Source organism: Marmota marmota, unplaced genomic scaffold (assembly GCF_001458135.2).
Source record: "Marmota marmota marmota unplaced genomic scaffold, marMar, whole genome shotgun sequence".
Lineage (NCBI taxonomy): Eukaryota > Metazoa > Chordata > Mammalia > Rodentia > Sciuridae > Marmota > Marmota marmota.
This window is the reverse complement of record NW_026000079.1, coordinates 3,516,118-3,532,486: the sequence shown is the minus strand read 5'-3', so window position 1 is coordinate 3,532,486 and position 16,369 is coordinate 3,516,118. Positions and strand designations below refer to the sequence as shown.

At 37.5% G+C, this 16,369-nt stretch overlaps 1 protein-coding gene across 1 annotated transcript in view; it reads right to left on the bottom strand.

The window, feature by feature from the left end:
* Positions 1-16,369, bottom strand: part of Nup210l (nucleoporin 210 like) — a 105,220-nt gene that overhangs the window by 32,347 nt on the left and 56,504 nt on the right. The window contains exons 14-19 of the mRNA XM_015502657.2: positions 7,932-8,124; positions 4,158-4,246; positions 3,605-3,709; positions 3,216-3,317; positions 720-848; positions 231-358 (exon numbers count right to left, since the gene is read on the bottom strand). Coding sequence (XP_015358143.1) covers positions 231-358; positions 720-848; positions 3,216-3,317; positions 3,605-3,709; positions 4,158-4,246; positions 7,932-8,124 — 746 coding nt within the window. The remainder of the gene's footprint in view (positions 1-230; positions 359-719; positions 849-3,215; positions 3,318-3,604; positions 3,710-4,157; positions 4,247-7,931; positions 8,125-16,369) is intronic.

Sequence of the window (16,369 nt, the reverse complement as noted above, 5' to 3'; positions counted from 1 at the left end):
TGATGATACACATGATTTTAGCCCCTAACAAGACATCTAAGTACACTGAATAGGTATTTTGTAGAGAGCAGAATATGAGAATACAGTATGGTCTAAAAGGCACTATAACAAAAAAGGACAGGAGAAAATGTGAAATGACCTGTGGGGCAGCTGACCAGGCTACCATGAGCATGAGGGAGGTTCTCATGATATTAGCATTAAGGAGAGAGAAATATTGAAATGGTACTCACGTCAGGGTGACAATGGGAGATGCCAACTGCAATTTGAGCTCCATGTTTCTGAAGTATTTGTTTAGGAATGGGCGTTTGGAAGAGTCAAGAACCCTCACAGTCACCAATACAGTTTTGCCTATCTCAACCTAGTAGTTTGAAAGAAAACAAAAAATAAAAAGAGTAGATTGTAGTAGTGGTGTCCTATCCACCAAAGACAGTGTCACTCTCTGAGGTTGGCAGACTTTTTTGTTCGTGCTAAATGTTACTGGTCAGCCTTTGATCAAATGAACCTAATCTTCATGTACCTTTTTAAGTCATTCTTTAACACTCTCCCTTCATCTCCCTTATGTTTAATATTGTAATGTTGTTCTTTAAGGGCAAGTATTTCCATTAACTTTTCAAAAGTCCTGGTGTACACACAGTATTTGAGCAGAGACCCTATTAAGTGATGCTAGGGAGTGAGATTGAAGCTTGCTTCATTTTTGAGATAAAGCAAACATCTCTCACCTTATCTATCAGATCAAGTTCCAGCTCTTGTATGTCTGACACCTGGAGATGGGCTGTTGCTGGACCCAAGAAAGCCAAGCACAGATCATAGACCTCCAAGGTGAGAAATCCAGGATGTACTGGAACTAACTAGAAGAAAGAAGATGGTAGATGGGTAAAGAAGCAAACATAGTCTAGGCATAGTCGTACCAACTGTTTTCACCCAAAGAAAAAAAATACATCTTACTTCCTTTGAGATTGGAACTCTCAGAGATCAGGTTATATGTTTCAAGCATAGCACTGTATGTACCTTTATTATGTTTCAGTTCATGGTAAAATATGTACCTTAACACATTAGCTGATAAATAACAGAGTTTAAATTAATTGAATTTAAGCAGGATCCAACATACATATCCCACCTGTCTTTATTATTATTATTATTATTATTATTATTATTTTGGTACCAGGGATTGAACCCAGGGGCACTCCACCACTGAGCCACATCCCCTTTTAATATTTTATGTTGAGACAAGGCCTTGCTAAATTTCTGAGGCTGGTTTTGAACTCACAATCCTCCTGCCTCAACCTCCTAAATTGCTGGGATTACAGGTGTGCACCACTCTGCATGGCTCTTTTCATTTGTTAAGACAGGTTCTCACTAAGTTGCTAAGCCTCTTGCTAAGTTGTTCAGGCAGACTCCAAACTTGTGATCCTCCTGTCTTAACCAGTCACTGGGGTTATAGCCATTCACTACAATGCCCAGCTCATTTCCCACTTCTTTAAAGAAAAAAAAAATTTTTTTAGTTATACATGGACACAATATTTTATTTTACTTATTGATTTTTATGTGGTGCTGAGGATCGAACCCAGTGCCTCACCCGTACGAGGCAAGCGTTCTGCCACTGAGCCACAACCCCAGCCTCATCATTTCCCACTTCTTAATTATGGACAGGGGGGGCTGGGGATGTGGCTCAAGAGGTAGCACGCTCGCCTGGCATGCGTGCGGCCCGGGTTCAATCCTCAGCACCACATAAAAACAAAGATGTTGTGTCCGCCAAAAAAACTAAAAAATAAATATTAAAATTATTTAAAAAAAAATTATGGACAGGGAAAAGATTTCATGAATAAAATCAAGTCCATAAATGCTGCAATCACCAGTGAAGTAGAAATTAAAACACAATACCATTTACATCAATACCATTTATTGATAGCTTTTTTTCCTTAGATCTTTGCACAACAGCATTTTTTTTTCCACATTCTGAGTCTGAACCTAGTATCTCAGTCTTTCTTTTTAAAAACTAATAGTATAACTAAGGTAAGTTAAATTTCTTTGTACTCTTTTTTAAAAAATATGTATTTTAAAAATATTTTTTACTTGTAGATGGACACAATTTCTTTCTTTCTTTCTTCCTTCCTTCCTTCCCTCCCTCCCTCTTCCTTCCTTCTTTCTCTTTCTCTCTCTCCCTCCCTCCCTCTCTCTCTCTCTCTTTCTTTCTTTCTTTCCTGTTCTGAGGATCAAACACAGTGCCTCACACATGCCAGACAAGTGCACTACCCCTGAGCCACAACCCTACCCCATTCTTTGCACTCTTATATAAGGATATATATTAACATAAAGTATCATTTTTATTACTGTGAGTCAACTAAAAGCAAATCCTTTGCATGCTGATTGTGAAGTCAGTTTAATATTTTGAATTGTCACATTCTGACTGAAAACAACATATACTCTGCTTATGAAGTCAATACTACATTTAAATGTCTTCATACTTAAGTACTTTGAAACTGGTATAAGTGAGCCTTTGTTTAACAAAAATCTTTGAACTAGATTGTGGGGAGTGGTGACTTGGTTTAGGATCTCTGAATGTCTTGCAGCAGGAGCCTATTCTGGGAACTTCCTGTGCAAAAGTTCAGTCAAAATTGCCCAGTTGCTATGGTAACACCCTGCTTAAAGAGGTTTAGCGCAAGGCACAGGACTATCAGTCTTGACCAGAGTTCAGACACCAGCTCAGTGGTAGAGAATTATGAGTGAAAAAAGACAATTATAATTGGTTGCCAGTACTTTGTACTTCAAGACTGCCTGTTTTGAAGAAACTTTCTCACAGAAAATCCTTTTGATGATAAAACCTATATAATAAACATGCTGAGCTAGCTCTGGGTCATTGTTCCTCCATCTGAGGACAGTGTCCCACTTGGTCCCAGCTTTCTCTCTGTGTTTGTTTGTCTTTTCTAATCTCCCATCGCCTCTCACCAGTTTCTGAATTAATGGCCATGTAGGTCATGGCACTAGATGCTTTTTATAATTAAGTTCGACCAGAAGCAAAAACTGCCCAGTACAATACTTAGCTGTAGGAAGAAACACCCTCATTTTTGGTTGAAGAATCTATGTAGATTAACAATGGAAAGAGAAACAAATATCACTTTTGTAACAAACTTTAAACATACAATATTTTTCCAATTTTTCTCCTAAGAGGGAGCTTTGGTTTGAGCTCATCAATCTGGAATATTTCTACAACTCACCTGGACAGAACTTTCTGCTTCCATATAAGTGATGGTGACAATATCCAGTTCACTGCTGTTGACTAAAAAATAACCAGATCCCTCCACAAGGCTAAATATTTCCTATGGAGAAATCAGACAAACAATATTCCATCCCCTTCCCTTCTGTTTACAAACAATTCAAAGGAAATTAAAAGGTAAAAAAATTAAAAGATTAAGGTCAATGGCCAAAAGAAGAAACTGATTGTTAAAGTATAATTGTTAAGGATATTGTAGCTAATCATTATAATTTTGATATGTGTGTTTCAGTGATTTTCAACACATACATGAGCTTTTATAACTGTTATACTGTTAATTAATAACCTTCCCTCCAATATGATGCCATTAAAGTAGACCCATAAAGCTTCTACCTTCACTCGAGGGTGGTTATAGATGGTGGCATTCTCTGGCAACACAGTTACATCATCGACCAGGAGCAGCTCCACAGCTGCAGATCTTGGCAAGTTGGAAATATCCTGGCAATGTAATAAGAACCTCAAAGGTGAATACAAACTTTTAATTCCTCAGTTTAGTGAGAAAAATATGAGTACTCAAGTGCCAAAGATAACAGAATCACAGAGGTGTACAGTTTTAAGATTTATATCAGTTACAAAAAACTTTTCAGGAAGAAACTTGAATTTCAATCATTTAATTTATAGTTCTTTATTTCTTTTTAAGTTTTATTTTAATTCAAATTTTTGTACCAGGTATTGAACCCAGAGGTGCTTAACCACTGAGCCATGTCCCTAACCCTTTTTATTTTTTATTTTGAGACAGTGTCTCACTAAATTGCTCAGGGCCTCACTAAGTTGCTGAGACTGTCTTTGAACTTGTGATCCTCTTGCTTCAGCCTCTCCACTGAGATATAGGCCTGTGCCATTGTGCCCTGCTAATTATATTTCTAATACCATGATCTCCACTCACCTTTGGACTTTTCTTCTCTGAATAGCCCACAAAATTGACTCCAATGAGTACAGTCCCTTTGATCTGATGTACTTTAAGGATCTGATGACCTGGAAATGTAGAAAAACACTTTGAGAAACAATAACATGTAGAATACAAAAGTGTCTCCAGAAAACCAAATTGTGTTTTATTGCAGGGGAGAAAAATACTGAATGGGGAAATACACAAGTTTTTGTGCTGACCTGCCAGTATATTCCTATATGACCCCATACAACCAATTTATCTCTCAGTTCCTTTATTAAATGAGGAAGTGAACTAGGCAAAATAGAAAATTCTTTCCAGCTGTGATGGTCTATGAGTCCAAAAATAAGCTGAAAAGAAGTGTATGGAAATTTTTGTTCAATTTACAAATGGGAATGACAAATAAAGGGATAGTCATTTTACTCTTCTAAACTGTTCTTTTTATGTAAATGTTGTATTGATCATTCAAAATTTTTATACGGTTAAGCTTTATTACATCAATTTAGACTCCTTAACCTAGCATGTGAAGGTTTCTATAATCTGATCCTGCTTTAATAATTCATTTGCTCTTTTTTTTTCAGCCCTGGGAATTGAACCCAGGGCTATTAAGATACATCCCTAGCCCTCTTTTACTTTTTTAACGTAACAAACATGAATCTGCCACTTTAGTTAGATCAATTCTTTAAAAAAATTTTTTTTGGTTGTAGATGGACACAATACCTTTATTCATTAATTAATTCATTCATTTATATGTGGTGCTTAGAATCAATCCCAGTACCTCATACTTGTTAGGCAATCACTCTAACACTGAGCTTCAACCCCAGCCCTAGATCAATTCTTATTTTAGCCTTAACTCATGATGATCATGCCTAAGTTTCTGAAGCATTTCCTGACTACACTATATTCATTCTACAAAGATTTATCAAAGGCCAATTATGTGCTAGCTACTATGCTATACTATGAGGAAGAAAACACAATGCTTGCTTTTAAAGAAATCCAGTTTAGTGAGGGGTGACTGAGAGTAAACTAATCACTACAATGCAGTATGAGTGTTATTATAGAAAAGCATGTACAGAACACACAGGTAGATTACAGAAGGGTACAAAGAAGGAATATTTACTTGAAATTGGAGATAAAGAAGGATAGAAAATTCCTAAATCCCCTAGAGATAGGTTTCATTCCAGTGAAAAATGCAAGAAAAGCATGATTTAAGGAAAAAGAATATACAACATATGCAAAGGGAAGAGGCACAAACCTTGTCATGGTTAAGGATCTAAAATTCAGTGTGAGAAAATATAGGCTATGTGTGAGCAGGAAAAGGTGAAGCCAAGAAATAAGCAGGGGCTGGTAAGCTAAGCTATAGCATTTGGATTTTATCCTGACAGATACAGGAAGTCCCAGAGACAATATGGTGACAGTACAGTCGGCAGTTAGGAGTATGGGCTTTGTTGTTATTGAGTCTGCTGCTTCTCCTATTGACCACTGTAATTTTATGTCCTAAGACTTCCTGATAGAGCAAAAACTAAACAAATGTTTGATAAATGAGTACGTTAAGAAAACAGGGATAATAATGCCAATCTGTCATGATTTACATGAGAGGATTACGTGAGAAAATATACATAAAGGACTTGGTGCAGTGCCCAACTTGTCCTGAGAGTTCAGTATATACTATCCCCCCCAAAAAAGTTTTTAAGCAGGTCATAGTAGTGCATGCCCATAATACCAGCAGCTGAGGAGGCTGAGGCAGGAGGATTGTGAGTTCAAAGCTAGCCTCAGAAATTTAGGGAGACCCTGTCTCTAAATTAAAAAAAATTTAAAAAGGGCTAGGGATGTGTCAAAACAAAACAAAGCACCGCTAGGTTCAATACCCAGTACAAAAACAAAACAAAACAAGAAACAAACATTTTTTCAGAGAAACATTTGGATTTGTATTTCAGAATGATCGATCTGGGCATTAGTGTTGAGACGGACTAGAGAATAGTAGAAATGGGATGAGATGTTAGGAGGCTGCTGTGATAATGCAGGAGAGAAGTGAAGAGGACATTATTAGTGATGGAGTTGGAAAGGAAGGGATCAAACAAAAAAATATCTAGAAGGTAACACTAATGATATTTGTGACTGATTAGCAGAGGGTATAAAAGGAGCATCTCTTCTTTCCTACTTCTTACACACTAACTACATCATGCTACTGGTCTTAGTATCATGGCGACACATTTTCTAGCTAAGGTCTTAAACTTTTGTAAATTTGGGTGTAAGCTCTTTCTTTCTTTCTTTCTTTCTTTTTTTTTTTTTTTGGAGGTGGGCACTGCTGGGGGATTGAACCCAGGGGCTTGTGCATGCAAGGCAAGCACTCTACCAGCTGAGCTACATCCCCAGCCCTGGGTGTAAGCTCTTTACTAGTAGAGAATGGATTAAATCTTTTTTTTTTTTTTTAAAGAGAAAGAGAGAGAGAGAGAGAGAGAGAGAGAGAATTTTTTTTAATATTTATTTTTTAGTTCTCGGCGGACACAACATCTTTGTTTGTATGTGGTGCTGAGGATTGAACCCAGGCCGCACGCATGCCAGGCGAGCGCGCCACCGCTTGAGCCACATCCCCAGCCCATATCTTAATTCTTCTTTTTCAGATTCCCTGTGCTGCCACTGAATGGTCCTACCATCCACTCAAATGCTCATGCCCAAAACCTAAAAGTTACCTTTGTACTACTTTCTTCTTAACCTTCAGGATTTGTTTGTGGTAGATTGTTATATTAATGATCCACAATGATTCACACCTGTTGGTATTCATGACCTTGTGCAGTCCTCACCCATCTTGGCTCCTGTTTTGGCTAGGTGACTTGCTCTAAGTGAAGGAACATCAGCAAATGTGCTGCGAACAGAGGCTTGATGAGTGGTAGCACATGCGGCTTGTTACCTTCTTACAACCTCATCTAATGCCTCTGGTCCCTTCTTTAAGCCTATCTCTCTTGCCTTCTTCAGATCTCTTTCTCTCTCTCTCTCTCTCTTTTTTTTTTTTTTTGTACCAGGGATTGAATCCAGGGGTGCTTAACCACTGAGTCATATCCCTGGGCCTTTTAATTTTTGTTTTGAGGGTCTTGCTAAATTGCTTAGGGCCTTGCTAAATTGCTAAGGCTGGCATTGAACTTGTGATCCTCCTGCCTTAGCCTCCCAAGCTGCTGGGATTACAGGTGTGCACTACTGCACCTGGTCTTCAGCTCCTTCTTTGTACTTTCTTTTCCCACCACCCATTTCAGGTCTCAGCATAAGTGTTGTTTTCTCAAGGTAGGCTTCTTTGTTTTAACTAGGTCAGGTCCCCCATTATAAGGTCTAAAGGCACCCTATATTTGCCCTTCAAAGGGACTAATACGGTTATAATGTTTGAAGGCTGACTTTCCCACTAAACTAACTCTATGAGGGCAGTGGCCATGCCTGCCTTATTCACCATATGGCTCTAATGCTTAGCAGAGTGCCCTACACATGGTAGCCATTAAATTAATATTTGCTAATAAATTAATAATATTTCCATAATGTCAGGCAAATGATAGGTAATCACCACATTTTAAAATTAATTTACTTTTATCTCCTTATGAGAAATGTTAGGCCTTAGACCTTAGCTTTGCACACAAGGAAATCTACCTGTAGGTTTTCTAAAAAATACAAAGATGAAAGATGATATATCATAAAATCCAAAGTAAAACTCTCACCTGTAAGGAAATACTTAGCGTGAACCATTTAGCAGAAATAGCATAAGAAAAGATTCATAAATGTTCACAATACCATGTAACCGGGTCTGCCCACTGCCATCATCTTTGGCTACCATCTCCATTGACTTATAATCTTCAAAATGGGCTAGTGTCTCATTGGAAGATTTCCATTCTAGCATTAGTGAACTGAAATTATCAAACTTTCTCCTGTGTTGATCAAACACTGCCAGTTCCAGAACTGTGTCCCTCAGGCTTGATACAGGAATCTGCATTAAAATGAAAGGATAATGAAAAAAAAACCCAAAAAACCCAATAGCCTAAGAGGTGGTAAGATAACCTTGAAGCTAGAGATCATGTTTCCTCTCATCTTTTTTATTTTATTTATTTGTTTTTTGGTGGTGCTGGGGATTGAACCCAGGGCCTTGGGCCAGCACTTTATCTCTGAGCTACAGTACCCAGGTCCTAATCTTTCTAATTTAACATTTTACAAATCTAATGGATATTTTGAAAGAAAAGTATAATAAATACCTGTATAAAGTTCATTTAGATTCACCAATTCTTCTTTTTCCTTTCTTTTTTTTTTTTTAATTTTTGGTACTGGGATGGTACCCATTAAGCTTTATCCCCAGACCTTTTAATTTATTATTTTGAGATGGGTCTAAGTTATTGAGTCTGGCCTCAAACTTGTTATCTTCCTGCCTCAGCTTCCTGAGTTGCTGGGATTACAGGTGTGTACTAACACACTTGGCTTGATTAACTACTTCTTAACATTTAATTATATTAACTTTTTCTTTCTCTCCCTCTTCTTTTTTAACTTCCTTGTATGGGGAGGAGGGCTGTTTTGTTTTGTTTTCTGAGTAATATAGGCATCATGGCACTTTGCCCCTAAATATTACAGTATGAATTTCCTAAGAATGAAAACATTCTGCTATGTAAGAGAAAACATATTCCCATATGCAAGAATATTAACATTGATTCAATGTCATCAAATTTATAGTTAACATTTTAATTTCCCAAAATGTCCCCTAAAGTGTCTATTAATTCTGTTTTTTAGTTTTGATCTAGAAGTTAATCAAGATGTACATGTTGTATTTGGTTGTTTCTCCCTCTCTTTTTTATTTTTTGGTGTTGGGGTGGAACTTTGAGACTCACACATGCTAGGCAAACACTCTACCACTGAACTAAATCCTCATCTCTGGTTATTTATCTCTTTTAGTTTCTTTTAATGTAGAAAAATCATATCTTCCAGGCATGGTGGTACATATCTATAATCCCAGTGGCATGGGAGGCTGAAGCAGGAGGATTGCAAGTTCAAAGCCACCCTCAGCCACTTAGTGAGGCCCTGTCTCAAAATAAAATATAAAAAATGAGTGGGGGGCTGGGGATGTGGCTCAAGCGGTAGTGAGCTCACCTGGCATGCGCGGGGTCTCAGCACTACATAAAAATAAAATAAAAAGTGTTGTGTCCACCTAAAACTAAAAAAAATAAATATTAAAAAAAATGGGGATGTGGCTTAGTGATTAAGTGCCCCCTGGTTTCAATCCTGGGTGCCAAAAAAAAAAAAAAGAAAAAAGAAGATACCTCTGCCCTTTTTTGTTGTTTTTCATGACATTGATTTCTTTGGAGTCTAGCCCAGTTTTTTTGTTGAATGTCCTATATTTTGAATTTCTTTGGTTGTTTTCTCATGATTATATTCAGATTAAACTTTGTGGCTGGGGGTGTAGTTCAGCAGCAGAATGCATGCTTAGCATGTGGGAGGTCTTGGGCTCAATTCCCACAAGTAAAAAAAAGTATTATTATTATGATTATTTTACAAAATCACCTAATATGTGATTTATACTTGTTATGCCAGAAAGTGCATTTAGTGTTACACTGGAGCTTTCTCACAGGCAAGCTGATTGTTAGTACCTCCTCTTTACAACTCTGAGAATGGTGATGCCATATTCATAGCTTGAAATTGATCATGATGGGAGTAAGAACATAACAGAAATTAGAAAATATTACAAATCAGGTCCGTTAAACATTATTTAGCACATCATTACACGTAATGTCATATTACTGTTCTATTAGTAATAACAAATGTGATCATCTGCTAATGGTGGTGTTTGCTGCTAGAGATCTCTCTAGTTTAAAAGTACAGTTTCCAGAGTTTGGGATGGTATTTTGAAATCTTGAGAATATCCCATTTCCCAACAATTTTTACCTGCTAATTTAAAAATCCATTAAGAACTTTAGCCAGGGTCAATTATTACAATAAGGTTACAAAAAGACAAATCTCTAGCTGGGAGCAGTAGTGCACTCCTCTAATCCCAGTGGCTTGGGAGGCTGAGGCAGGAGGATTGTGAGTTAAAAGCCAGTCTCAGGAACTTTGAAGCCCTAAGCAACTCAGTGAGACCCTGTCTCTAAATAAAATACAAAATAGGGCTGGGGATGTGGCTCAATGGTCAAGTGCCCCTGTGTTCAATCCCCAGTACCAAAAAGACAAAATTTCTAATTCCATGATTCCTTTTATATAAGCTGGCATTTCTCTGGAAAAGAACATTCCTTTTTTCTTCTCCATCCTTCCCTTTCTTCTTTCATCCTTGATTTATTTCTCCCTCCTTTTTTTCTTTCTCTCTTATTATAATTTTTTTGGGGGGGCAGTGTTGGGGACCCAGGGTCAAGCACTCTAGTGAGCTACATTATGGTACTTTCCTTATTATAATTTTAAGCATCTCTATACCATCATGGATTTTATTTTTAACTTGATATTTTTATCATTATCATTTTAATGCTCAAGCTGTCTACAGTTTCGTTATCAGGAGCCTTCTCATGCCACTTCTTTTTGAGAATATACCATTAGTCTTTGAGAAAAATCCTTGCTTCCTAACAGAAGCTGTTTGGGGCTCATGTTGTACTTTCATTATTGAGCTGGAATCAGTTATTTCTCCCAGGTGCTCTGATTTTCTTAAATGAGGAATAATAATTAGAAACAAAAAATGTTGGTTCATTGATATTGGGGAATAGACCTTTTCATTGTATAGAGATAAGAAATAGAATTTGTTTAAAAAATCATGGGTTATATAGCAGTCTTAAAACATGGCTACAAACTCTCATCCTTGAGATGCTCAAACTTGGGATTTAGTAGTCAAAAACTTTTTTGGGGGGATTGAACCCAGGGGACTAATCATTCCTGCCTCAGCCTTCTGATCTGCTGGGATTACAGGTATGCACCACCATGCCCAGCAAGTCAAAGACTTTTAATCAACTATCTTGTTCAAAGAATGAAAGGAGTCATGTTTAAATAACCAAAAGAAATATAAGAGGGCTGGGGTTGTGGCTCAGCGGTAGAGCAGTTGTCTAGCATATGTAAGCCACTGGGTTCAATCCTCAGCACTATATAAAAATAAAATAAAGATATTAAAAAAAGAAATATAAGAATGATGTCTCCTTTCATTTTGAATATCACTAAAGGAACAGAAGTTATAAAAAAAAGAACCAAAATGGGGCTGGGGCTGTAGCTTAGCGGCAGAGCACTTGCCTAGCATGCATGAGACACTGAGTTAGATTCTCAGAACCACATAAAAATAAACAAATAAAATAAAGGCATTCTGTTCATTTACAACTACTAAAACAAACAAATAAACAAATAAATAAAAGAACCAAAAGAAGTTTCTGAAGTTGAAAAGTGCAATAACTGGAATGAAATATTCAATAGACAAATTCCTTCTTCCTTTCTTCCATTACTCCCGTACCAGGGATTGAACTCAGGGGTATTTAACCACTGAGACACATCCCCAGCCCTTTTTCATATTTTATTTTGAGACAGGGTCTCACTAAATTGTTTAGAGCCTCACTAAATTGCTTGAACTTGTGATCCTCTTGCCTCAGTCTCCCGAGTCACTGGGATTACAGATGTGAGCCATTGCACCCGGCCTTACTATACAAATTCAATAGCAGACTTGAGCAGGCAGAAGAAAGAATCAGAGAACTTGCATACAGCTCAATTGAGACTATCCAGTTTGATGAACAGAAAAGAAAAAAGAATAAAGAAAAATGAACAAGCTTCTGAGACCTGTGGGACATCATCTTGTGTATCAATAGCAAAATGGGAGTGCTAGAAAAAGAAATAATGGAGAAAAAGAGAAAGAATGAACATTTGAAGAAATAATGGCTGAAAATCCAACAAACTGATGAATAACACTAAATATTCAAGGAGTTAAAAGAAGCTAGTACATGACTTAGAAAAAAAGGTCAATAATTTCCTTGCATAAATTCAAAGATACCCATATCTAGACATATCATAGTCTGTCCAATGTTGAAGACACAAACAGAATTGTAAAGCCAAAAGAAAAAGGGATTTATATTTATATGGGATCCTTCAAGGAATTAACAGTTAATCTCTCATCAGAGATCATGAAGGACAGAAAACAGTGAGAGGACATAGTCAAAGTGAAAAAAGAGGGCTGGGGTTGTGGCTCAGTGGTAGAGTGCTCACTTAGCATGCATGAGGCACTGGGTTCGATCCTCAGCACCATATAGAAATAAAATAAAGAGGGCTGGGGTTATAGCTCAGTGGTAGAGCGCTCACCTGGCAGGTGTGAGGCACTGGGTTCGATTCTCAGGACCACATATAAATAAATGAATAAAATATATTGTGTCCACCTAAAACTAAAAAAAAATAATAAAAATTATGTATAATGTATAAACAAATATGTGCAAAATATATTTACATATTTTTTATATATATATATATATATATATATATATATATATATATATTTTTTTTTTTTTTNTCTACCACAAAAGGAGGATGAAATGGAGAAATAAAGGAACAAAACAGATTCATGACAGAGAAAACAAGTAGCACAATGGCCGAGATGACTCCCACCTTGTCAGTAACTGCACTAAATGCCGATAAAAAGTCCAGGATTAGCATAATGGATAAAAAGTATGATCCAGTTATATGTTGTCTACAAGAGAAAAGTAAAGGTTAAAAGTACAAGGTTGAGGAAAAAACAATATATTTTGCAAACAGTAATTTAAAAAAGAGCTGGAGTATTTATATTAATATCAGAAAAGTAGACTTTAAAACAAAAAAAAAATGTTACTAGAGAAAAGGAAGGACATTTTAGAATGATAAAAAAAACTTGTTCTGAGTGTTTTTTGTTTCCAGTTCCTGCTGGGTTATTACTAAACACTTAGGCTTTTTTTTTTTTAATATTTATTTTTTGGACACAACACAATGCATTTTATTTTACTTTTTTTATGTGGTACTGAGGATCGAACCCAGCGCCTCGCACATGTTAGGTGAATGCTCTACCGCTAAGCCACAACCCCAGCCACTCACTTGGGCTTTCTTGAGCAGTTGGATTGAATTTTTACTCATGGTGGGCCTCTTGGGTCACACCTGAGTTTATGCTAATGATGATTCAGGATGAAGACTGATCAGAACAGAAAGAACAATGTGATTAGAAGGATGGTGCTTTGAGTCAGGTAATATCAGCCTAATCTCCAGAGAGAAAAGAGGCTTTGGAGATTGAATACAGTCACATCGACAATGATTTCATCAGTCATGCTTACATAATGGAATCCCATTAAAAAACCTGGACACCAAAGCTTGGTAGAACTTCCTGATTGGTAAATACACTGATAACTTCCACCTGATATATTCTCACCAGATCCTAATTTGATGGGTAGAGGGCACAGAAGATTCGGTCTAGGACCCTCCCAGACCTCTCCCATTTTGTTGATAACAGCTTCATTTCCTTTATAATAAAACTGTAACTATGAGTCATTCTTTTGTTATCATTGTTGTTTTCTGGTGCTGAGGGTTGAATCTAGTGCCCACCCATGCTAAAGCACTCTAGAACTGAGGTACATCCCCAGCCCCTTAGTAAGTAATTTTTTTTAAGAGGGAGGGAGGAAGGGAGGGAGGGAGGAAGGGAGGGAGGGAGGGAGAGAGAGAGAGAGAGAATTTATTTTTTAGTTTTAGGTGGACACAACATCTTTATTTTATTTTTATGTGGTGCTGAGGATCAAACCCAGTGCCCAGCGCTTGCCAGGTGAGCATGCTACCGCTCGAGCCACATGTCCAGCCCCCTTAGTAAGTAATTTTAATAAATCATCAAATCGTTTGTCAGGAGTAAAGGTGGCCTGTAAGCCCCTCAAGTTGTGGCTATTTGAAGTGAGAGCAGTCTTTCTGGGGACTGTGTCTTAAAACTGTAGAGCCTGAGCTAACTCTGCATAAATACAAATCAAAACTATTCTAAGATTCCATCTCACTCCAGTCAGAATGGCACTTATCAGAATACAAGCAACAATAAGTGCTGGCGAGGATGTGGGGAAAAGGCACACTCATACATTGCTAGTGGGACTGCAAATTGGTGCAACCACTATGGAAAGCAGTATGGAGATTCCTCAGAAAACTGGGAATGGAACCACCATTTCACACCCAGCTATCCCACTCCTTGGTTTATACCCAAAGGACTTAAAATCAGCATACTATAGTGACATAGCCACATCAATGTTTATAGCAGTCAACTCACAATGGCTAACTATGGAAACAACCTAGGTGTCCTTCAACAAATGAATAGATAAAGAAAATGTGGTATACATACACAATGGAATATCAGCCTTAATGAAGAATGAAATTTGCTGGTAAATTAACAGAGCTGGAGAATATCATGCTAAGCAAAATAAGCAATCCCAAAAAACAAAGACCGAATGTTTTCTCTCATATTCAGATGTTAATTCACAATAAGTGGGGGGCTATGGAAGAACAGAGTTACTTTGGATTAGACAGAGAGGAGTGAAGGGAGGGGAGGAGTATGGGGGTAAGAAGGTAAGTAAAATGAATCTGATGTTATTATGTATACATGACTACATGACCTGTGTGATTCTACATCATGTACAACCAGCAGAATGGGAAATTATACTCCATTTATGTATGATGGGTCAAAATGCACTCTACTGTCAAGTGTAACTATTTAGAACAACAACAGAAGAACTGCACTATAGTATAACAAAAGGATCAATCTATTTAAAATATGTAACAATTATAAATGTATATGGACTTAACAACAGGGTCCAAAAATACCTGAAGCAAAAAGTGACAAAACTGAAGGGAGAAATAAAGAAAAAAGAGGAAGAATGAATATCTGAAGAAATAATGGGGGTTGGGGTTGTAGCTCAGCAGTAGATCGCTTGCCTCACAAGTGTGAGGCACTGGATTCGATCCTCAGCACCACATAAAAATAAATAAAATAAATAAAGTAGAGATATTGTGTCCACCTTAAAAAAAAAAAAGAAAGAAAGAATGGCTGAAAACAAACTGATGAGAAACAATGAACATTCAAGAAGCTCAAAGAACTTCTGGCACAAATAAATTTGACAAGATCCACATCTGGACATGTCATATCTGTCCAATAATGGACAGGAGATCAAAAGACTTAAACAGCACTATAAGCCAACTAGACCTAACAGATATCTGTTATTTGCAAGGACAGCAGGATACACTTTTTTTTGGGGGGGGGTGGGGGGTACTAGGGATTGAACCCAGGGTGGAGCCACATCCCTGGTCCTTTTTAAAAAAACTATTTTATTTAGTTTTATTTAGAGACAGGGTCTCATTGAGTTGCTAAGGGACTCCGTAAGTTGCTGAGGCTGGCTTTGAACTTGCAGTCCTCCTGCCTCAGCCCCCTGAGCTGCTGCGATTACAGGACTGCACCACCACACCCAGCTAGGATGCACTCTTCTTTCTTTCTTTAAATTGTTTTCTTTGTAGTTGTAGATGGACAGAATGACTTTATATTATTTGTTTTTTTTTTATGTGATGCTAAGGATCAAACCCAGTTCCTCACACACGCTAGGCAAGAGCTCTGCCACTGAGCTACAGCCCCTGCCCTAGGATACACTCTTCTTAAGAACACATGGAACATCATCTAGCATAGGCCATGTGTTTGAACAGAAGTCTCAGTAAAAGTACTTGAATCAGAAAGTTGTTCTTGAATAACAACGGAATGAAATTAGGACTCAGTAACTGAATATTTGTGATATTCAAAAAATGTGTGGAACTTAAAACACTCCTGAATAACCAATGGGTCAAAGAAGAAATTATGAATTAGAAAATGTTTTGAGCCAGATGTGGTGGCAAAGGGCCGTAATTTGAGAAGCTCAGGAGGCTGCAGCAGGAGGTTTGTGAGTTCAAAGCCAGCCTCAGGGACTTAGCTAGGCCCTTAGCAACTTAGTGAGACCCTGTCTCTAAATAAAACACAAATCAAGGCCGGGGATGTGGCTCAGTGGTTAAATGCTGGTGGGTTCAATCCCTGGTACCAAAAAAAAAAAAAAGTTTTGACATGAATAAAAAGAAAATACCAGACACAGTGATGCATGCCTGAAATCTCAGCTACTTGTGAAAGTGAGGAAGGAGGACTGCATTAAGAGTGGCATAGAGGGTTGGGGATGTGGCTCTGTGGTTAAATGCCCTGGGTTCAATCCTTGGTACCAAAAAAAAAAAAAAATAGAAGAAGA